We start from the raw sequence: 24,004 nt of genomic DNA, 5'->3' as shown, positions 1-24,004 counted from the left end.
ATCTCAGCCCCCTGACAGACATTCAAGAGCGCTCTCTTTGTATTCTCTGTCAACCATTCTCTCCACACGTGCTTGATGTTTCTTTACCTCTGTTGGTGTTTTTGTGGATGTGCTGAACATAGAGGAGCAGCAGAAAAAAGCACATGGCCAGCAAAGAGGCCACAGTGCATGTCAAGACGAAGGCATAGCTGCCCTGACTGTGGATCACCTACACAAACACACCACAGGACAAAGACAACAGATTTATAATGATGCCGTTTCAGTCATTTATTGTGCCGCTCCCACAATAGTCCTTGTGAAAAGTAAAATCCTGCTGCCAACACAAACACAATTACAAAAATGCACTGCAAATTCACAACCTTAAACATCAGTGAAAGGGGCCTTTATTTCTATGAACCCCAAAACAAGCCTTTCCAGAGGGCAAAAGGTCAACGCATACAAAATTAACTGTGCAAACCTGAAGCATGCTGTCACATTGTTTAAACAACTCAAAAGCCACACCACTGAGTGGAATAAGTCACTGTCATGTTCATGCAGTGGCAAAACAATTCTAAAATCAAATCAGATATAATTTGAAAAGAAAAGTGCATCCAGATGTGCCCTTTATCTCAGTTTTTGGAGTTTTTTCATGCTGAATTTTATTAAATGAAAATGTTTGTGTTGTCTTCAGCTGCAGTGACCTCTTGGGGCCACCATACATTAGATTGGCTTTTTCAATTCTTTTTGTGTTTTACACACATGACCACTGAAGAAAATCAAACAGAATACACTTGTAGCAGAAGAGACAAGTGCTGAATTGAATCCAACATATGTGAGAGATGCACACACACATGCAAAGGATTTCTTACCGATCCAATTAGCAGCTGCATCAGCATCTCACCTGCACTCGCGCTGGTCACTAAGACAGTTGTGCCACAACCTTGAACAGATGACAAAAGATGTATTCATGAAAATCAATAAATCAATATTTACAACTACAATATCAATGCTGGTGATGTGGCTCAGGAGAGTGGTCATCAATGCATGAGTCGATCGTGTGTGGAAAACGTGAATTGTACATAAGTACTACCAAAACAAACATAGATTTTCCCAACCATATTTGTTACCATTCATTGTTTTTTTTTTTTTTTAATTGATATACAGGATGCATTCAGAACCATTAACAACTTTAAAAACTGCTTTGAAAAACTAATATGGAGGCTTCTCTCTTTTATTTGATCATCATCATGATTTACACCACAAGCAAAGCCAGAATGAGAAAGGAGGCGATCGTATGATGAATCATGGAAAACCACTGTACGGTTTTGACCTGGTTCAGACGTTGCTTGTGCTGTTTTGACTCTTCTCATCCCTGGAGCCACAATAACAACAATCGGTCCCCATCTGTTTACGTGTCTTAAATTTGCTGCATCATCGGCCATCATTGGTAACAACCTTCAACAAGTTCTCATGTTATTTTTGGACTACTTACTGATTAAGGCTGTTGATTCAATCCTGATGACTGTGATGCAGTATCGTGAAGTAATATGAAGCTTGATCCAGTAAACAGAAACTGTGTGAGTAGCTCTACCTCTGGTTGACTTGTGCCAACACCGTGAAGGCCTGGTGAAGCATGGGTTTACCTTTGTAGTCCAGTGCATCCTCTGTAAAGGCCAAAATGGATGGAAATACACTGCTGATGCACAGTCCCAACACACAAGTACCAATGAAGAGAAACACACAACTTGTGTAGAGGATCAACAGCATGCACTGCACCAGAACGACGCCCACCTAGAAAGGACAGAGGGCACGAGGCAGATGAGGATTCAAATAGTCCATTATTGTGCTTTTTTTTTGCCGAAAGGTCAAAGTTGGAGGTTGAATATGTAACAGTGATCCATTTAACACCAAGCCTGTATTATGCAGCATATTAACAACACTGACGCCCAGTGAAAATTGATTCTACTAAAACAGTGTCTCTGATGCGGAGACGCTATGGGAACGCTGTTACAAAGAACATCAATCAATTCAAAACCAATCAGGTATCACTGCAAGTGGATGACTGACCAAAAAAATCTGATTTGGGTCACTTGAACACGACAGTGTAAACGAGGGCTAAAGACTTAAGCCAAACCAGATGTAAACAAATGCCACAGCATGTAAAAGGGGTGGCGTGCAAGCATGGAGAGCAGCAGAGGGATGCCCTTCACATATATGCCCTGTAGATATACACCCCAGCCACGGGTCATAACTCATGATGTGATCACATGACCTCCATGGTGGAGGTAATAATCCTGTGCCTTGCTGGAGTTTAGCACCATGTGGGTGTGAGTGTGTGTGCATGTGTGGTTGTGTGTTCTCTTAGCTTTTATTTATGACTTCTTTTTTCCCTCACACCCAGAGGTGCAGGAAGCATTTACATCCTTTGATGTAGTTACAGTTCTAACATGCTGTGAGGGTGCTCTGTTACAAACTAGTATAAAAGGATAATCGGGGAACTGTGCAGGGTGTATTAAAGTAATACATGCAGAAAAATGTTACTTCTGAGTGTTACACCATATGAGAATTGTTACTGAGCATTTAAATCCTGTAGAAGCGGAGTCTGAATGTTGAGTGGCAGATGAGGTAGAGCTGATTGTAACTAACAGAAATGTATTAGTCACAGCTTCATTGTCTTTTCTGACTTAAGTGGCAGACGTCATGGTAAATACCCAGAGCAGCACTGTCAATGTGTTTACTTTTACCTAACAAAAGTATAGAAAGTCAATGGATTGAAAATTATTAAAATAGAAAAAAGGAAAAGCAGCAAATCTTCACATTATTTTCACTTCAGGTTAACAATGATATGCGTTGGCATGTAAATTACTTGAAAACTGAGAATAGTAATAATACCATACCAGAATACCAGAAGCTTTATTGTCACCAAAAGACGAGCCTAGGGTGAGATGAAATTACACTGCTAAATTTTATTAGTCACAAAACAGTTTTATGCTGGACAGCAATCTGCTAATTTGCCCATCTTTTTTACGGCTCAGTCTGAGGTTTCAGACAGAGTGCAGCAAATTGGGGGTCCATTTTGGCCCGGCAATATTCCTCCTCTGAGGGTACGCTTATTGCCGCCTCCATTGCTGTGTGAATCCAAGCCGTCAATGTGCTGGATGTGTGAGGTGGGTGGAGGTGTCCATGATGACGAAAACTGCTGTGCGACCCACAGCCGGGAGTTTTAAAATCAGGAAACAGCTGATCATTGCAGTACCGAAAAACATCATCCGTGATTGCAGAGATTCAACATTGGGCAGTTCTGCTTGTTGGCAGTCAGTTATTCTCTGTCCTTACTGGGTAAGGGAAGAGCAGAATGTTCTTGTTAACAATTAAAAGATTGGAATAATAACTCATAGCTATATTTTCATTACTGTACAACCAACTAAAGAATCAAAACATACTGTACTTCACTGACTTTTGACTGGAGAATGTGAATTTGATGGTCTCCCTGATTAAAAAGAGGAAGTAGCAAGTGAAGCAGACGTTGGCAGTTTATTGATGTTCTAGATATTGAATTGAAATGGAATATTTAGTGGTCTTTCTTCAGAGTCATCTCATCATAGAGCATTACTTCATGGATTTTGAATTTCTATCACTTGACTACAGATCAATAGGAAAAATGGAACTAGAATTGGAACTCTGCCCAACAAAGGTAACCTCTAGCCCACTGCAGACGTTAATCTGCACAAATCTGGCTGCTTTTTAACCTATGCCACTGCCTGGACCTGCTGATCATCAGCCAAGCAAGATGAGAGCTTAGGCTGCTGCAACGCTCAAGCTGCAATTCATTTTGAAAGAGCAGCATCCACAGGTGAAGACTCAGACACCACACACACCCAGATAGTGTATCTTGGTCTCTCAGTTTCATGGAAACAAACTCATACATCCAAAAACAGGAATCACACATTAATGAAACAAAACCCAAGGATGACAACAGATAAGAGAGTCCCGACATCTGCTATGTTCACCAGGAAGAGGTCACTGTTTAATCATGTCTTTACATCTGCTTCAACCTTTACCTCTTGAGGATAATAAATTCCCACCCAGTTCAAATATTTGGTTATAACGCTCACATGACTGCAGTGAATGACCTCTATTGCTTGTTCAAGACACGCAGATCATTGTTGCTTTTGAGCTACTGTATTCTCTTTGGACTACAATTGTCCCCTAGATATGTGGTCCTATGGGGCAGCATGGCTGTAGAGTGGCTGTGTACCAACCGAAGGGTCGCTGGTTCTATCCTTATTTACCCCGGTGACCATGTCCAAGTCTCCTTGAGCAAAATACTGAACCCCTAATTGCTCCTGATGGCCCTGTGATGGACTGACCCGTGCAGGGCGTACCCCGCCTCTTGCCCAATGTAAGCTGGGATAGGCTCTAGCCCCCCCCCCCCCCCCCAACCTTTAAAGGACAAGCGGTGGTATAGAAAATGGATGGATGGATGTGTGGTCCTACCAGACACAAGGTGAGAAGGCGAGGCGCTGTGTATCTGCAGGACAGGTAGATGAAAGCCAGCCGTCCTGCAGTGATGGAAGCCCAGAATGTACTGTCCAGATAGCCTGCCGTCTTATGAGCCATCAGCAAAGGAGGAGAGACAGCATAGGAGTAGACAAAACCTGCATAGGAGCCCTGGCGCGTGAGAAATACAGCAAAATGTTGGACCGCAGCATGCAATGGAAATGTGAACGTGTGTGTTGGAGCAAGAGGTCTCACAATAACTCCATCAGTGATGAAGAGAATGACTCCTCCCAGAGCATGGAGCAAGAAGAATGTGGGACGACGACCCCTGAGTTTGTCAAGGTTACAGCAACTGAACACACTGCTGTGAGCTGTAGGGAAAAGAAGTCCAAGAAGTTTGTAATCCAGTTCTCTCTAACACACACACATGCAGAAATAGATACATTACCTTGGCTGCTGACCCCATTAGGGCCGCTATCTTTGTTGAGCAGAGGTGGACTGCTGTGACAGCAGGGCAGTAATCTTTCATAGTACATCAACGCAAGCACTGCTGCTGGCACAGGGAGCTGTCAAGATGCGCATGCCCCTCACCCCACCCCCCCCACACACACACACACACACACACACACACACACACACAGCAGCTGTTGACAAAGTCACTTTGTGTCATCTCATGTCTCATCAATCCTCCTGTCATGAATATGTCGGCAGGCCTTTTCATCACAACAGTGAGCTGCACAATCTGAAGTATTCAAGAACGTGTCTCTATATGTTACATCAAAAATGTATTTCACAAGTATTACATGTAGGAAAGAAAGATAATTACATAGTGTAGCTTGATTCAAGATGGTGAGAGTAAGAACACGAGCATTAGTGACATGAGGCTGATGATGACAGAGGGCAGATTAAATGAAATGCCGCTGTGACGATAGAAAAGTGTCTGTCTTTGATTTACAGTGTTTGATTATACTGGCACATCTGCTGTGGTAGCTCCTGTGAGGAGAAGAGTGTGAAAGTAGGCAGAGTAAGCCAGATTTTCCAAATACACAAATTGTGGGGGTAAAGGCTTGAGTGGAGGTGGCTACAGTATGTCAGGTGTCGGTTGTTGGAGGTTTGCAGTCTTCTTGGCGTTTTTACCTGAAGCACGAGCAGGGCTTTAGCTCCAACAAAGATGCTACAGAGGCTGAAGACTTGTGTTCTCGTGATATTTGTGTTTGCTTTTTGTATGTATTCACATATCAAGAAACATCCCAGACATTAACTGTCAGATATAACACAAAACCCCAGAATAAGGTGCCTGCTTTAAACAAGTAACCAATAATAATAAAAAAAAACAGTTAAGTAAAACACGAACACTAACGATTCACTATACTAGTCAAGTGATACAAACCAACATCAATTAATCATATGAATGTAGTAATTTATGGGTCTTCATCAGATTTTGACATACTTGTCAATGAAGAGGGTCAATGAACTCACATTGATCAGAGACATGATCCAGAAGGCGTAGGACACTGTGGTGAAGCTGTCTTCCACCGTCTGCAGGGGATACAGGGAGACATTGTGTGGCGCTGCTCCATGGCTGGACACACTACTGTGTAGGTGCTGGGGTTCTAATGAGGACAAGTTGGAAGAGTTGCCAGTCCAGTTTGAGGCCACAACACAACTGTCATCGGCCAGGAAAGGCTCCACAACCAGTGGGCTAACCAGCGCTCCCAGCCCTATGAAGAAGTGCAGGGCCTGGGGAGAGGTGAAGAGGCGGCCTTTAGTAAGAACAGTGAGAAACCACACTGAATTGATGACCGCACAGAGGTTTGACTCCATGTGCTCCATTAAATTACATGTAGCAGGGTCTATTCGGTGTGTCAGCAATGACAATCATCGATATCCAGACAGCAACACGTTTCACAGCAATTCCTTCATCAGCTGTGAAGAAAAGAAAAGTGTTGCGTAGAGCGAGAGGGAGGTGAAACCTTATAATATTTGGATTTTTCCATCAAGGAGCTGCCTAATGCTACAGTGTAAAGCAAATATGACTTCCTGAATCCACAATCATTGTTGTTGCTGTTTATCAGATGAATGTAATTTCGATGTCTCTTCCATCAGGCTCACTTCCTGCTGGTGCCAAGGTCAGGTGCCAGGTGGACTCAAATTTAGCTTGTGAATGTCTTTAGGCTGGACTCTTAAATGTATTAAGAATGGAAAAAATCAGTACATGCAGATTCCAATTACAATAGTTTCCTGTTCTAAGGTGGAATATCTAATTAGACCCCCACCACCACCACCACCACCACTGTGACACGATTTAATAAAAACTCAGATTCTTCACAGTAACCAAGTTTTTAAGGTGGTTGTGACCAAATCTGAGATGGATCTGGTCACCCCTCTTAGAGGAGATCATCAAAGTGTAAGAAAAAAGAAAATCACTTCCTGTGGTGTTATGACTAATCTGTCCCTATAATGTAATGGAGTTTTCACTGGCCCATGAAATTCTCTCCACTGGAACATTTCTGTTGCAGCCAGCTCTCAAGACTCACTCCCCTCAGCTCCATATCCTTCTGAGCCTGGCCACGTTCAAGTGTGCCTTCTCTGGGTGGAGTCACTTGCTCCAGCCTGCCAACCATGCAGTGTTTGCACACCTCAAACGCAATTTCATTGGGAACAGCCCAGTTATGTTGACACTGACAACCTGCGCAGGCCTCCTATCCACACTGAAAATCAATAAAGAATCTATGAAGGATTGAACCCATCAGCAGAAATGACTTTGGCATTATTACTAGAGCTTCCTATCCATAGTTTTGGCAAGGTTCAGCATGTTTGGTCACATGGCATTGGAGTAGTGAGGTGGCATGGCTCAGAGGTAGAGTGGCTATCTAGCAACTGAAGGGTCGCTGGTTTGATCCTCCCTTCCCCAGGTGACCATGTCCAAGTTCCTGTAAACAAGACACTGAGCCCTAATTGCTCCTTATGGCCCTGCGATGGACTGGCGAGCCATCCAGGGTGAACCCCACCTCCTGCCCAATGTTAGCTGGAAGAGGCTCAACACCCCCCACAACCCTCAACGGATATAAGTGGTATAGAAAAAGAGAAAATGGATGGGATGATTGGATGGCTGGATGGCACTAGCAAGACTAATACTTGAACCTACACACACCTGCAAGAAGATGGCAGAGTCCTCATGGTAGAGCTTCACCAGCTGCATGTTGGCAATGGTGTCAATCATCCCCATGGCTGTGCCAGCAGTTGCTATGGCAATGGCCAACAGTACCACGTGGTGACATAGTGGTATGAAGGCAAAGACGAGGGAGATGATCAGAGTGCAGGAGAAGAGGGCTGACAGGGAAAACCTAAGTCTGGAGAGGACACAGTGTTGACAGTACATTTACAGAATGACAAATTTTAGGTTTGAACTATTAATATTCTCACATGAGAATTTATTTGAACTAATCAAGTATAAAAGAGTTACTGAAAAAAATCCTCTCTTTGTGGTGTTTATAATGTTTGGTAACTAGGGCTGCTGCTGAACAATTTGAGCCAGCAGAAGGCAGGCTTCAAGACGCACATTAGCAGTTCCACGAAGACGTTGTGCTGTCAGTCACCAGCTTCAACGACCCAGAAACAACCCCAGTTTCAGCCCAGTTTTTTTTATCTACGTGCACCTGACAAATTCGGCAAGTGAGACTAGAATTATAATGCATTAGAACTTCTCTTATCACCGTGACTCCGCCCTCAGCAGACTGCTGTTGCAACTGTGCAGTCACCTTGACCTTGTTGTTGCTCCAACATCTTTTATTTACTGAGTATGATTATGAGAGCCCTCAACCCCCTCACCTTTTCTGAGTGCTCCAAAAAAAGTTCCTTGGGTTCCAGCCTATGATCAGGGCTTTATTAATATTTGTTGATGCATATTCAATCTCAAATGTTTACATTTTAAGCCAGACTGCCCCTGAGGGGTAGGTGACGTGACTAGAAGTTCAAAACTAAGAGAGCCACGAGTGAGCTGTGGGTGCATAGACAGCCAGAGAGATCCATGTGTTTTTAATGTGTCGGCTGCTACAGATAAAATAATGATTGTTTGTTTTTGTTTGTTTAGAGATTAACATAATAAAAAAATTCACCAACATCATAAAATTAGATATAATACTATGCTTATGCACTGGCGACCTGTCCAGGGTGAACCCCGCCTCTCGCTCGTAGCCGCTGGGATAGGCTCCAGCCCCCCCCCCCCCCCGTGACCCTTAATAGGAACAAGCGGAAGACAATGGATGGATGGATGGATGGATGGATGGACTATACTTATGCATATATATTGGCCATATACAGAAAATATATAGGCTTGATTACTATAGCGACATTCATAATGTGCTCACATAAACACGTCAATGGAGTGATTGATGAAACAAATATACATTTTTCATAGGGAGAAGGTCTACTTATACTTTTAATACGTAATTTGGTTGAAAGTATGAACCTGCCTTTACAACTAATATCAGCTGATTCATTAATCTAATCAATATCAGTCTGGAGCTGTCATTTCATTTGGGAGGTTCGAATTTTAACTTGAAACTAGTGCTGAATCAATTGCATGAAGGCCAGGACTCGACGTTAGAGGGACGCTAAAACTCACGCCATTGCCGTTGTGTCACGGCATGAAACGCTCAACCTCGCTTTCAACAACGGCAAGTAGTGTCATGTGTATGACGTAATCCCACAGTAGACATGATGATGATGATGATGATGATCACAACAGATACGAAACTTACGTTTTCTTCCAAAGTCCTCCCAGGCAGCTGCCTGCCAGAAGGAAGAGCTGCTGAGAGAAGAAAACCCAGGTGATCTCCTCGAACGTGGAGTGGGTCTGACACTTCAGATCCAGGACCGTGGGTCCCAGGAAGGCGATGTACAGGCCAAAGCTGAAGAAGACGCTCCAGTAAGTGACGGTGTGCTGCCAGCGGGACTGGAACAGCGAGCAGATGCGCTCGTCCAGCAGCCTCATGTCGTCTTGACTCCCGCAGGAGTTCACAGCAGGTGAAGGTGAGTCACTGACGTCACAATAACCGCCCTCATTTGATTAGGGCAGGAAGGTAGGAGGGTCGGTAAATAAGAAGTCCAATCCTTATCCCACAGATGCTGTTATTATCGATAGTGAACGGCATTAATAGGCATTTTTATTTTGATGTCAGTTTGTATTTGTTCTATAGTTTTAGATTTGTATGGAAAGAGATTAACTTTTAAGAAAGCCAAAGTTTATCTGGCCAACAAATTTAATCAGACACGTGAAGTGAATATGCGAGCCTAGCTGCACCGCAGAGAGGATGACCGTTATTTTCTAGTCGACCTTGAAGTAACGCTGCATTCCCTCGGTCGGGTCTAGTCTACAGGATCAGACCCCCGGGGGGCCCAGTCCCGAATGATTCTGACATTTATACACGACCTTATAAACGTGTAGGATTTACCTCTTAATCACTCACCCCACAAGATAAAAACGAATTTATTCATATTTGTATTTTTTTTATTCATGTGTAAAGGATTTCAATTTTGATCTGAATCATCTTTAAATAATATGTTTAAGTCCACTAGTTAGCTAACATTAGCCAATACTCACTTGATAACAACATCAGCTCATGCTATTTGCCCAACTTGTAACAAGACTAGACTGTTTTTCAGACCATCCTCTGTTAGGACCTTCAGTCATTTTATTCATGAATGTTCCAACTTAGCTGTGTTTTTAATCCGCACCAGGAAGACACTGAAATGGACAGGACACCACCACAAAATCAGCATTGTCGTGAACTCAAGATGAACAGACGTTTTGTTCAGCAACATCTTGATTAACGCACAAGAAAATGAAACTGTTCCTATTTGAGTGTAGAGGCTAAAAGCTCATGCTACTCAAATATGATCCTCCTGTTTGTCTCATTGAAGAGAAACATAGTGACCTCTGTCCTCAGTTCATGAGGGTCTTTGTTTGTTCTCAAGAGGGATTGGTCGGTTTTGGATCGGATGATTAATGTGCATTCCGTTTTCACATAAATTCAAATTTCAATGTTATTATATTTATTTTCTTTTTTGGTTTCTAAATCAGTTTTCCAGTAAGAAGTCTGTTTTCAAGATTATGTACACACAAAGCCTTGGTCTCTATACTGAACACTTAACTTTTTTTTATACATATTTCTTACTCAGGTTATATTCTAGTTGATAGTTTTGCAGCTTCAATCATCAGCAGTACACTAGTCGTACTGTCCCAACATGCAGCCTAGCAGCACCTCCCTCTGTTCATCTGCTGTACTGCCTTTATTCTGCAGCATCCCATAATAATACCAGAGTAGCATTCTATCAGCGCTGAGGTGCAAAATGAAAACGTGGACGGCCAAAAGCAAACTCAACAAGGGAATGTTTTAATTTTTATTCATGACTTCATTGATCCAATCTAAGCCTGTTAACTGAACACAGTACATTCAATTTCTTATTTTAACATTGTAGACAAACCACACAAAATATCATCTTATACAAAAACTAAACATCTCTTTTTAAAAACATTAAACATCATTTTCAGCTTTTATTCTTAAGATTTTTTTAAATATAATGTTCTATTTTAAACATCAGGAATATTAATAATAAATATATCATTTTGATTTTATGAACCACAATGAAACACAGAGTAATAATACCTGTGCTATGAGTGAGGGGAAGGGGGTTAACATCCACAGCTATGCAGCCCTCTCCTTTCACCTTCTAATCTCACCACATTTCCTTCCTTTCCTTTCCTCCTTAACTTCGTCCCTTCTTTCCGCTGACAGTTTAGCAAACTGCATCACAGCTAACAGCTGACAAAGTGAATCAAACTGGTCTGTTGTGTGACAAAATCAAAGGCAATACAGGTTCATGACAATCACTGTGTGGCAGAGAGCCCCAACAGTGTCTCACACATATCCAGCATCCTGTTGCACTCTATGATAACACATGGTGACTTCACTATTTAGTTGAGTTCTCACACACATTGTTGCATCGTCAGACAACACAAGCATGGCAAAGTGCTTTCATTTGCAGCTCATCAAAATGACATTAACTCGCAATTGTCAAGCAACTGCACTGCACCCTCCACTAAATCTCTGAGGCAAACTGTCTGATGAACAAATGGAATTATCTCAGTCAGTACGTTTAACATGCACAATGAAGTCAAGCTACAGTTACTGCTTGAATAGGTCATTTAATTGGACTACTGCTGCTGTCCCAGTATACAAAGTGGGGAAGAACCAATTTATCCACAGAAGCATCTCTGCCTCAAGATAGGTGACAGTAAGACTTTCCTTTTTTAGGTTCACAAAAATTCCAATTGTGGACATAAATCCAAAGATTTTTTTTTTAAGAAAAATGGACAACTCCTTAGTTGAGAAAGCATCGTTTGTCTCTTTCTACAAAAATGCCTTGTTTTCACCATCGTTTCACCAGCCCTGATGATACCCCTTTCACCTGTTCTGCGTCCAGGTTAAAGACAACAGTTGACATGTGAACATGCGCAAAACGACAGGCCGATTGGGTGTTGATTGAAGCGTATACATGTGTGAGTAATTCAATCCCCAACTGCACTATCTGGGTGTGTTGGTCTGACCACTCACTGCAATTTCAGCCAGGCTAACACCTTTACATTTATTTCAAAAGTCAAGTTTTACATGCAGTAACACAACTTAAACGTACTGAGTGTGAACATGCATGAGTGAGAGTCTTGACCTGGGGCCTGTACTACATAGTGAGAGTAGCGGGGTAACTTCATGTTCAACCTGGGATTTTCTGAATGACAAAGGTGGGTCACTTTTCATCAGACTACATCACCATGGTAGTTTATTCTGCAGACCTGCCCTGCTACGTAACAGGTTAAGAGGTAAGATACAAGATTCAAAATACATGGAAGCACCGTTCACTATTAGAGGATCCCGTGGACGGGGGGAGAGTCTCTAATGAGTTCTGGGTTTTTTTTGTGACAGTCAAAAGCCTTAGGCATTTTCTGAGAGCATCCCTGTGAGTGACATGCATTTTCCATTTTTATAATAGATTTATGGCACTCATATTTGGAAAGGATTATAGTTTTTCCTCTTGAGCAGCTCTCCACCTCTCCATGTTGGGGAAGTCACCGCTGTAGTATGAGTGCATTCAAAAACAGGAAGGGAAGCACTGGGGTGATCATAAAAGTTAATAACTAATGTAGTTACTTATTAGGGCCTGAGCCTGAAGGTACTTCAGGCGAAGACCCTATTATGTTTGCTCGGCAGAGCAACAAATTAGCAGCACTAAAAACACTAAAAACACACACTAAACAGTGTCCCAGCCCCCCCCAAACCCATGAGGCAGCTCGGCCAGACGGCCTGGAGCCGGTTTTCACATACACACCATTCAAGACCTGGTACTAGACGGTTCTTGCTGTCAATGAGCACGCACATTATGCGCATAACGTGCATAATCTAATTTCACCCCCTGAACATGCATGAAATTCGCTGAAATTCGCCACAATAGTCCGGTCTCGCTAAACATTCACTAATCAAAAAGAAAAACACCACAAAAGTCTATAGCGCCACCTAGGGAGCCACACAACTACAAGATAATTTTTTAAATAATTTGGAGCGCTATAACTCCTCCCACGAATGTCCCACAAACATGGGACGAACACCGTTGGACTCGTCTCATCAAGACGAACAATTCATACACTCTGACCCCTCACCTATCTACAACAAAATGTCCACATATCGGACAAAACTGTCCAAAAAAGGACTTTTTTTACTCCCCGAACAAAATCTATCTCCTCCTAGGGCATTAACGCTATCGCTTCCAAACTTTCACACATTAATCACACAACTCTGCTCTTCAAAAATTTTTAATGGTTTTTATATGAATCGCTCGATTTGGATTTTATAAGCCCTCAAAGTGGGGGAGACACGTTTCACGCTTACAATGGAAGTCTATGGGGAGACCGTGTCCTCTCAGGGTACATACTGTCAAACTAATGCTTCTCACGTCTACACCATACATCCCACAGCTTTTACAAACACACCACTGCATTCCTGACAAAAATCCCTACAAAAATATGGTATTATGTGTCACTTTTGACCAACGAATGCCGACTTATTCCACTTTTCCCCACTACAATTCTGTTAATCCTCCTCTCTCTCCACTCTAGCACAGATCAGAGACAGTGCAGTGGTGAGGGGTTCTTAAAGGGCCAGCTCTCAGCTCTGCTCTCACTCTCTGATCAGACTCAGGCTTCTAACTCCTAAACTACAAGGCCCAGGGATTTGACCAATACACCGTTGGATTGGGGCCGGTGTCAAGGACGCGGCCACAGGCCGCGCAGGAGCTCAGGCCCTAACAACGCTGCTTTCAGCTTTAATTCTGATTGTGATTGGTGTTTGTCATCCCAGGTAACTTGCACATAGCCTGGATAGGCTGCTCTGGCTTTGTAGTACAGACCCCTGAAGAGTTTGCCCTCATGTGTGAATGTAACAATCTGCAGATGATACAACAAACCACACAATCCACAGTTTCTGCAGCTTTCGATTGTAAAACACAATCCTGTTCTAAAATGTCTTCTGGTTTAGTCAGAAGATCTAAAATCACAGCAGTCTTGCTCATGTTGCTTTATTAATGTAACAGTCCTTGAGATTACATGTCACAGTCATTAATGTGGCCTAAAGCCATATTTGTCTCTCTTGGGAATCCATCAGCATTTCTTTTTCTGGTGGATTTGAGTAACACCAAACAAGAAGGAAGAGGGTGGAGTAGCAGTGGGGGAGTTAAGGAGCAAGGATGGTGTATCTTAGCAACTAGCCCCCATCACATTCTTATCGACAGATTTATTCGTACCACAGGATTCCCCTCTGGTGTCATGCTCACAGAACGATGGGGACTATGAGGAAAACAAATAACGTTTTACGATGAATGTTTTACTTTTTCCATGTAGCTTTTGTATGTTATACCGATTCTTTGTCATTTATACAGAGGCATTTTTTGTGGCACACCTTCCCTGGTAATAGGCCATGACTTTGGTTATTCCTACTCAGGCTCATTTTCTGCTACTGTGCACTGGACAGACATGCTCACTCATTGTACAGGTGCTGGTTAGGAGTTCAAGGGTTCAGGTAAGATATGTCAGTGGTCCTTTGGAACCATGTAAAGTAAGACACAGAGTGAGGGGACCAGGTTATAGAGGACACTTCTGGTTGGTACAAACAGCAAACTAGGAGTACTATGCTCTTACTGAGTTACTTACTGTACACACATAAAGCGAACGCCTCCAAGCATATTGGCAACACTTCAGCAAATATAGATTCTTCACAGCCCAAATAAATATCATGCACATTTTGCTAAGGCAACTCCGCAAACTGGAGTTCGAGTCAGCAGTTAACACTGTGCGTATGTGAACAGAGTTGGAACGGGGGGGGGGGGGGGGGCATGTTTCTACCATGGTGGGGTCAAACGTGTGTTCATGGTTAGGGTTACTATTGTGTATCTCTATATCTATTTGTGTATGTGTGTCTCCAGCCGGGTTGACATATCCAGGTGGCTAACCATCAAGAGTTCATGGCTGAGCTGCTTTTCAGCTTTGGTAAATTTTCTCTGCTGATCGACCCCATTAGCCCAGATAAAGCTCACTGCTGAACCTGTTAAAAAAACTTTGTAAAGATATACACTGAATTTGTGCAACAAGTGCTCAAGCTACAATTATCATTCCCTCACTGCCAATTTGGGGGGAGTAATTTAAAATTCTCACCTTCTTAACGCTAGCATTTCAAATGCAGGGCAGGTATATTTCCAGGGACCCTGTCAGCTGCCATGGTGTGTGTGTGTGTGTGTGTGTGTGTGTGTGTGTGTGTGCTTGTTGGGGATGAGAGCTATATTGGCTTCAGGGGTCTTCTCAGTGTTCGTGAGGACCTCTAGAAGATACTCTGCCTGCGGTTCTTTCCTCGCCCTGAAGAGACAGACAACAGAAAGAACATTTCTTCCAGAATAAAATGATAAATGATGTACATTTTTAATAGTACTAGTAAGAAAACTGAAACAGTATCAATATGCAATATGCAGTATAAGTGGAATATGTTTTCAGTGCACTGAGGGAAGCATCCATCCATATCTGAGTGCCATGAAGAGCTGAGAGTATCTACATGTGTCCATGAATCAGAATAACCCACTTGCTCATCCGAAGCTCCAATTTGTGGTATTTTTTTGTCTTTGCCAGAATAAACACAGCTGAGCAGAACTTTACTAATAAGCAATGCTCAAGTAAGCCAGAGAGGTGCACGGATGCAGCCACTTTGCTCCCCCCTGAAGTGTTTGTTTACAATATGTTGTTTGTTACTAATGTGTCTGCTTGTCTGTGAAGTTCAGTATATTGTATGTACAATTGTTGTTTTACAGTTGTGCGGAGAAAACAAAGGCCTTGCATTATACTTTATAACATTTCAGATTGTGCACCCTCAGGAACAAAAGAAAGTCGTTCATAAAATTCTTTATCTTTTCAGATGCAGTTGCGCAATGGATGGTTAGAAACAAGACGTATTGCCCTCAACAGCCCTCTATCAATACCAATCACCCTAAATATTTTCAACTTGAATTATCTTAAAAAAGAGAGTGTGTATCTGACCTCTAAAGTGTTAATGACAGTGTCACTACCAAAGCTTGTGTTAAAGCCATGTGATGATGAAACAGTGTGAAGGCTACTGCACCTAAGGGCTGAAACACTGAGCTGCGGTGACCCGGGTCCCTCTGGAGCTGCACCTCTCGAAGGGAGAACACATCAGCAGCTTATACACAAAGAGGAATAGAAAGCACAATACAGAGAGGTTTGTATGTGTAGACTTAACCACATAAAATAACCAAACACCCAAAGTCAACACACATTATCTTCAATCAGACAGAAATGTCTAAAGATTATGTCTGTGCCTGCATGGGTTCTCTCCGGGTCCTCCAGCTTCCTCCCACAGTCCAAAGACATGTAAGAGGGGAAGAGGCTACTCGGACACTCTAAATTGACCGTAAGCGTGGCTGTGAGTGTGAATGGTTGTCTGTCTCTATGTGTTGGCCCTGCGATGGATTGGTGACCCGTCCAGGGTGAACCCTGCCTCTCACCCCAAGGCTGCTGGGATAGGCTCCAGCCCCCCTGCTACTCTTAACAGGATAAGCGGTAGAAAATGGATGGATGGAAGGCAACATTTCTTCCATTACTTTTGTGGCAGCCTTTGAAATAATCCTCTTGGAAACATGGCAGTTGGATGATGTCACCACCCCCACTCAGCTCTTGTCATGGGTGTGAATGTTGATCAAGCCCTTCAAATCATACAGCCATACATTCCTTAAAAAGAGGAATCTATCATGATGATGTCACCTATGTTATGGAGGGTGAGATCATCCTGCTTGTACGATCCGAGCATAAAAGACTCTGTATGGTGGTACCACCACTATCCAAGATGGTTGCATTCACTGACGATGATGGATGCATAGGAAAGACAGCTCATAAATCTGAGAGGGTCAAGCCGCAATGCCTCTCAGAAGGTGGGCTCCTTTGGGAAGACACCGTCTCACGACTACATTAATGCAACAGGAAACCATGCATGAAAAGACCAGGGGTCTCATTTATGAAGGTTATGTAAATGGTGCTGGAAACTGGCATACACCACTGTCCATGCAACGGTTGTGACATTGGTGGGGCCATAACGGTTCTGTAGATTTGAAATGATGTGAAGCTGAAAACAAATAAACTTTAATTAAAGTTTGCTCAAGATTTCATCCGCACTTTTTCTGTTTGTTCAAGAGGAGGATGACAGTTGTTTGAATCAAAGATCACATTGGAGATCTGTCCATTATGCTCTCATGCTGCGATATCACCAAGTACCATTATAGTTATCCTGTAATTTGGAGTGAAAGCAAGCATCTGACAAGATGCACAATACAGCAGCACGTGCACTCTTATCACCTTCATCCATCTTATTTTCATCACTTACACATGGTTCGCAACATGAAGTAAGCCTGTAACTAAACCAGTGGGAATTCTCTCTCAATTATGACCGTCCTCGTCCTCAGATCCTTTCTATATAATCACAGCACAGCCAAGTTCATCACGACAAAGCTATATTTCAAATCATCTCCGCCTATCAAATGTCTTTTGAAATTATATCAGGAAACCACTGGTTGACAATGTCATGTTGTTACAGTGAAGCTGTCCGTCTGATTGCTGCAAACTTGTGAATACTACAGTGACACTCCTGTGTAATGACTTGTCATTCACTTCTCTCCCCTTCATTGTGGTTGTTGCTGTGACTCACCGTGAGGGACCACTGATCAGCCAGCTGGTGTCATTCAGTCAGAATTCATGGGCTGCTTTGTATAGACAATTTATGGTTGAATGTGGGCAGCACAGTGGTGCAGTGGTCAGCACTGTCGCCTCACAGCAGGAAGGTTCCTGGTTTGAGCCCAGGCTGTCTTTCTGTGTGGAGTCTGCATGTTCTCCCTGTGCCTGCGTGAGTTCTCTCTGGGTACTCCGGCTTTCTCCCACAGACTACAAAACATGCAAGTGGGGACTAGGCTAGTTGAATACTCTAAATTGACTGCAGGTGTGGCTGTGAGTGTGTATGGTTGTCTGTACATGTGAACCACGCCTCTTGACCAAAGGGAATTGGCTCCAGCCCCCCCACGACCCTTAACAGAATAAGTGGTTGAAATGGAGGGATGGATGGATGTTGGAATGTGGCCATGTCCAGAGAAGTACGTGGGTCAAACTGCTATACAGGCACAATTTTAGTTCTTTTTTTTTTCAGACATACACTTCTAGTAGGAATCCTACACACTGTTTTAGAAATGAGACCCCTGGCAAGTCTTCAGAGATACAGTGAGAAACACAAATGTCGAGGTCCGTTCCAGCTCAAAGTACAAACCACAAATTGAGATAGAATAAGCAAGTGGTAGGCTGCAGCTGCAGGATCCAGACAGGAAGAGTAGGACAAGGGTGGGTAGGGAGAGGCACAACAGCTTTGGTCTAATTCCAGTTGGAAAAATTGAAAGGAGGTGGTTGTATTAGGGATAGAGGAATAGCAATACAAGATTTAGGCTGTGTTCCTGAGCTAAAAAGGAAGCTGGACAACCTGGAATGATGTTGGCAGCTGAGAGGTCCCAGATGATCACACTCAGTCAGTTCAGTCAGCTTATGACATCATTCTCTGTCCTTATCAACCACAAGTGGTTCAGGAATGAGGACTTCTTTGTGCTCTGCAAAGCTCTCAGTGCAAGCTTCCAGGTCACCATGTCAAGTTATAAGACAACCTTTTATCTGAAGTCACTTCAGAAGCACTATGATCAGTTCCAGAGATCGCCGGGCAATATGATGGAGGGCAGAGAAAGGAAAGCAGGGGATATTCACCATCAGTATCATGGAGGATAGAGGAAGTCAAGCCAAGACTCTTTTCCACAGACTGGGACATGATGGTCTAGTTCCATGAAGATGTTACCACAATGACTTTCCATTCTGACACGGTGGGGTGGTTCCCCAAAGCAGAAACAGCTCCTATCCCTGAGCTCACAATATCATGAGAGGAGCAGATTGAGACAGCCTTTGAGTGAAAGAAAGCATTGAAGCAATGCTGAAAATGGCTGAAACAAAGCTAAACTGTTGAATCAAGGGTAGAAATCAGTGAAAGGTAGAAATTTTGGAAATGGAATAAATAAAAAAAGGTTATTTGAGGGTTTTGCTTATTTTTTTTACATTCTCAGATTTGGCAGAGAAGGAATGATACCACCTAGTAATTATACTCATTACAATGTTTTTTAAAAAGCTTTGTGATGATGTCTTACTGTCTGCCAAATTGTGTATGTTGTCTCCAAGACTCAGGAAGTAAAGATGTCTTAAGGAGGCTTCAGAGGAGATTCGCTTCCTGGTGTCGTACTGCAAGGACCACACAAGCAACAGATGAGACTTCTTTAAAATTACTGTTCTGTTCTTCTCTAAGTTCAGGTGAGTGTCTTGTGTCATACCAGCAGTAGGGCAGAGAGCAGGTCAATCCCCTCTGTGTCCAACCTGATGGAAACAAAGACCTTTTTAAATGATGAGGATTCAGGGAAAGATGATGTCATGCTTCCTGATAGTTGGCTCTGCTGCAACTGTGTGACTGAAATCCTTTGGAATCCCTGTAGTGCATGTTACTGATACCTGCCCCACCCTCCCAAAAAAAATTCACTGTATTGGAACAGTTGGTATGCACCTGAGATAGCATCTATCAAAACAAGTAGCCAATGAAAAGACTGATGTATTTCTTCACTGATAAAAATTGATTCATTATAAATTAAAGCTCTTTCCAATTTATGGAGCGTCTGCTGGCAAGTCGAAAGAATTCAGGTCTAATGCACATTTGTCACATCTGTAGGATCAGTTGATTTGTGAGGCCCCTTTTTTGTTTACATTCATTCCTGCACTGTGATAGAGTTAGTTAACTGACAGTGAGAAGAGGGTTTGCCAGCTGTGTGTTACTGAACAGCAAAGGGGGTGCTATGGCACAAGCTTCAGAGCCTGTGCATGCAGCTGAGTGTCAGTGACATGGTGAAAACATGTATGATTCAAGCATGACTGTTACCTGGGCACATGGTTTATTAGAGCTTGGGGTCTGTACTGAGGAAAGAGGTATGCTTTAAACCCCTCATTACTGCTGATACCTGGCCACGTGTCCTCAGTTGGAGTCCCTACAAGAATAAGACACAAACCAATGTGTGATACTAGCATAGTGATATACTGGGCTCCTGTCTTACCAAGGCTTACAGCGATGTGGGCAACTGCCCAGGGACCCCAGACCCTCAAAAGCACAAATTAACAACATGGAAATTGGAGACAAAGGAAATTTGTTTAATTGGTCATTTGTTGGGCCACTGAAGCATGTAAAATATGACTGATCTCAGCTGATATTTAACTAATTTGTTGTGAAGTTGTGCTTAACTGAAGAATCAAGGTACGGTAGTATAAATATACCCTGGACTAGCTTATCTTACCCATGAGCCTAAAAATTAAATGAAGTTCTTCCTTCACAGTGGCACCAGGAAACATGGGGTGACCTGTTGCCATCTCATACAGGATGCAGCCCACCCCCCTGGAGGATGAAGAGAAGAAGAGGAACAAACAAAAGTTATCAGAATCTATGTGAAAAAATCTCACTTATGATGAGTAAGTTCACCAAATTCACCAAAACATGACGAAGTGGAAATATTTCTCTGACTGACTTAGGTGAATGATTCCACCCCTCTCCTGCTTGAACGGTGGCCCTGATGGGCAAAACACAACGACATTTCCCAAAACACAAAAACATTTCATTAAACACAATGACATTTGACGAAAGACGACATTTCACAAAGCACAACGACATTTCACAAAACACAACGGGCGGCATGGCTCAGGGGGTAGAGTGGTCGTCTAGCAACCAAAGGGTCGCTGGTTCGATCCTCGACCCCGGTGACCATGTCAAAGTGTCCTTGAGCAAGAAACTGAACCCATAATTGCTCCTGATAAGTAGGTTGGCGCCTTGCATGGCAGCCTCCACCGTGAGTGTGTGTGTGAATGGGTGAATGAGATGACACTGTAAAGCGCTTTGAGTGCCGCTAAGGTAGAAAAGCGCTATATAAAATTGAGTCCATTTGACAAAAGACGACATTTCAGATTACGGAAAGGGTAGGGACAACATTCTTGTTTGTGATTGGATGCAGTTCAATTATGTCATTTCCTGTTCCGTTTGTGTACTACTCTGAGCAGCGTCCTTGCACCAATTTTAAACTGAGTTTGAAAGGATGGAAGAGGATGTTGAAATCATAACGAAATATTTTAAGAAAGGACATTCATACAACGTATTTGTCAATATGCTTTCAACATATCATGACATTAAAATGTCCCTGTGGAACTCTGAAAGCGCGTTTGAAAAATTCAGGACCGAGGAGATGGGGCAGCAACTCTTCAACAAGTCACATCAGAAGGGCTATTTTATCAGAGCTGTGTGAACCTGGACAGATGTCTGGATACAGGACTATGTGTTTGACTTTAAAGCATAAATATGGCCTCTGTGTTAAAAGGGACACGGTAATGTGGATGCTTTAAGAACTGAACCCATGCGGGACCTTCTCACGGACACATCGTATTTTCATTAGACGCACGTACTAGTCTATGGGTCCAAATTACTGGTGGCATGTAGACGGGTTTGACAAATTAAAACTGTGTGGCATGACGATATCTGGCTGCATAGATGGGTTCTCCCGCAGAATCATGTGGCTCAAATGTGGACCTACAAAAAACAACCCTGAAGAAATAAAAAACAACTTCATCAACTGTAGAGGTGTCTGCGTTATTCCCTTGAGACTGCACACAGACTGTGGAACAGAGAACGGGACAATAGCTGCCAACGATTGGCCAGTTAGCCACCCTTGTTAGTTATCAGCGGTTTTAAAATAGTCCCTTATGGTTTCAATATCCTCTTCCATCCTTTCAAAATCAGTTTAAAATTCGCGCAAGGATGCTGCTGGGAGTAGTACGTGAAAGGAAAAGGACATGACATAACTGAACTGTCGCCAAACTTGGGTTCGTCCAATCACAAACAAGAATGTTGCCCCTACCCTTTCCGTAATCTGAAATGTGTTTTGTGAAATGTCGTTGTGTTTTGGGAAATGTCGTTGTGTTTTGCCCCCCAGGGCCACCGTATGCCATCCATCCATCCATCCATCCACTGTCTTCCACTTATCCTGTTAAGGGTCATGGGGGGCTGGAGCCTATCCCAGCAGCTTTCGGGCGAGAGGCAGGGTTCACCCTGGACAGGTCACCAGTCCATCGCAGGGCCAACACTTACAGACAGACAACCATTCACACTCACATTCATACCTACGGTCAATTTAGAGTATCCAATTATCCTAGTCCCCAATTACATGTCTTTGGACGGTGTCAAGAAGCTGGAGTCCCTGGCGAGAACCCATGCAGGTATAGGGAGAACATGCAGACTCCACACAGAAAGATCCCGTGCCCAAGCCAGAACTCGAACCCAGAACCTTCTTGCTGTGAGGCAACAGTGCTAACCACTGCACCACCATGCCGTCTCCACCGTACTGTATGCTTCTTCTGACATTAAGCATAACATTGAATTCAGGAGGATTTGATCTCATAAATCATGAAGGTTGCAGTGCCACTGGGCCAACTCGCCAAATCATTCAGAGGACTACCACTAGCTTGGATGTGTCAGTAGTGGTTAAATATTTCAGCTGTGGTGCAGAAAACCCAGGACAAGTAATGATCAGCTTGTCCATTCTCCTTTGTCTGATGCAACAGGACGTCAGTGACATTAGCATCCAGCTTGCTAGCGGCACCTGCTGTGCTACATCACTTAAGCATGCTTGGTTCAACAATGGGGAATCACTCAGTCAGTATGACTCTTACATGTTTATAGGGATGCTCCCCTATTGGCCCAACCAGTATATACACAACAAATCTGTTTTACATGAAATGTTGGAGGATTAGCACATTCACTCATGATATTGTAACAATTTCTCATTTACATATCGTGCCATAACACGAAAAGTTCTTCTTGTTGTGTCCTTTTTTCATATTAATCATTGTCTATCATTGATGAGTTCTAACAAGTCCTATGTGGGAGATAGTACTCCAGGATGCTCCTGGGAGGAGTGCAGTAGGACTACTCACCACATGTCAATGGGTGTAGAGTATTCTGTGGAGCCCAACAACACGTCAGGGGGTCGGTACCATAGAGTTACCACCTCATTGGAGTAGGTCTTAGTGGGAACAGACTTGGCCCTTGCCAGACCTGGACCATACAAGAGACCAGTAATTAGGTTTGCTTGGTGAGCCCAGACTTCTTCTGCTGTGTGTCTTCCCTCTGATATACTGGACTCTACTGATGGCACGCTGTCACAGAAACTAAACTTCTAAAGATTATGACATTATTATGTTTCGAAGCATCACAGAGTAAACATGTCCTGCTTGTTAAGGAATTCTTCATAAATAGCTTCCAGCTGGAGGGCATGGTTAGTAAGATACAGGAAGTGATGGTAGTTATAGTAACAGTACTATTGTACTACCAAGTGCTGATGTTCTAATATACTGTGTGTGTGTGTGTGTGTGTGTGTGTGTGTGTGTGTCTGCGTGCCTGTGTGTTTCCTTTCCTACCAAAGTCTGCCAGTTTGAGCTCGCCCCTATCGTTGATCAAGAGGTTCTGAGGCTTCAGGTCTCGGTGGAGGATCTTTCTCTGGTGACAGTAGGAGAGACCTCGTAGCAGCTGAAACATGAAGACCTGCAGGAGAACAAAAACCTTTAAGAAATCAACTAAACCTACCGTCTCTGGAACTTATGGAGTTCCAGAATTTAAACAAGTCCAGTGCTTTCAAAGGAAAGTAGCACTTTGCAAAACAAATAAATACATTCGCTATGCACTGTAATACAGGTACATATTAAAGGTTATTAATGTCAAATTAACCATCAGAAATGCTTAGTGAACCATTAGTTAGCAGTTAA

The 24,004-nt window shown here is 43.0% G+C and overlaps 2 protein-coding genes and 1 long non-coding RNA gene across 6 annotated transcripts in view; 1 reads left to right on the top strand and 2 right to left on the bottom strand.

Annotated features, from left to right (window-relative positions):
* slc60a1a (solute carrier family 60 member 1a) overlaps nucleotides 1-9,496 on the bottom strand; it is an 11,445-nt gene extending 1,949 nt beyond the window's left edge. Inside the window, exons 1-9 of the mRNA XM_086198385.1 lie at nucleotides 9,243-9,496; nucleotides 7,634-7,832; nucleotides 5,959-6,219; nucleotides 4,928-5,045; nucleotides 4,735-4,850; nucleotides 4,477-4,650; nucleotides 1,623-1,770; nucleotides 849-919; nucleotides 88-208 (exon numbers count right to left, since the gene is read on the bottom strand). Coding sequence (XP_086054511.1) covers nucleotides 88-208; nucleotides 849-919; nucleotides 1,623-1,770; nucleotides 4,477-4,650; nucleotides 4,735-4,850; nucleotides 4,928-5,045; nucleotides 5,959-6,219; nucleotides 7,634-7,832; nucleotides 9,243-9,475 — 1,441 coding nt within the window. The 5' untranslated portion in view covers nucleotides 9,476-9,496. The remainder of the gene's footprint in view (nucleotides 1-87; nucleotides 209-848; nucleotides 920-1,622; nucleotides 1,771-4,476; nucleotides 4,651-4,734; nucleotides 4,851-4,927; nucleotides 5,046-5,958; nucleotides 6,220-7,633; nucleotides 7,833-9,242) is intronic.
* On the top strand, nucleotides 9,250-24,004 carry LOC147267517 (uncharacterized). 2 transcript variants are annotated; one of them, XR_015112038.1, is made up of 4 exons: nucleotides 9,250-9,513; nucleotides 19,343-19,471; nucleotides 20,536-20,668; nucleotides 23,665-24,004. It is a non-coding gene; the product is annotated as an uncharacterized LOC147267517 (long non-coding RNA). The 2 variants fall into 2 exon arrangements; XR_015112037.1 differs by lacking the exon at nucleotides 9,250-9,513 and adding an exon at nucleotides 16,956-17,019.
* Nucleotides 10,905-24,004, bottom strand: part of cdk18 (cyclin dependent kinase 18) — a 40,008-nt gene continuing 26,908 nt past the window's right edge. The window contains exons 9-16 of one of the 3 annotated variants that reach the window (XM_086198390.1): nucleotides 23,660-23,783; nucleotides 23,177-23,297; nucleotides 20,497-20,594; nucleotides 20,088-20,193; nucleotides 19,492-19,534; nucleotides 19,312-19,402; nucleotides 16,194-16,271; nucleotides 10,905-15,439 (exon numbers count right to left, since the gene is read on the bottom strand). In XM_086198390.1, coding sequence (XP_086054516.1) covers nucleotides 15,405-15,439; nucleotides 16,194-16,271; nucleotides 19,312-19,402; nucleotides 19,492-19,534; nucleotides 20,088-20,193; nucleotides 20,497-20,594; nucleotides 23,177-23,297; nucleotides 23,660-23,783 — 696 coding nt within the window. In that variant the 3' untranslated portion in view covers nucleotides 10,905-15,404. Of the gene's footprint in view, nucleotides 15,440-15,990; nucleotides 16,272-16,476; nucleotides 18,811-19,311; nucleotides 19,403-19,491; nucleotides 19,535-20,087; nucleotides 20,194-20,496; nucleotides 20,595-23,176; nucleotides 23,298-23,659; nucleotides 23,784-24,004 lie in introns of those variants that run through there. The other 2 variants (XM_086198388.1, XM_086198391.1) reach the window with 2 other exon arrangements.

Source organism: Aulostomus chinensis, chromosome 3 (genome assembly GCF_037954235.1).
Source record: "Aulostomus chinensis isolate RoL2024-O1b breed Wild chromosome 3, RoL_Achi_v1.0, whole genome shotgun sequence".
Taxonomy (NCBI): domain Eukaryota; kingdom Metazoa; phylum Chordata; class Actinopteri; order Syngnathiformes; family Aulostomidae; genus Aulostomus; species Aulostomus chinensis.
Note: the sequence above shows the minus strand (reverse complement) of the source record. Positions and strands in the feature narration are given on the sequence as shown.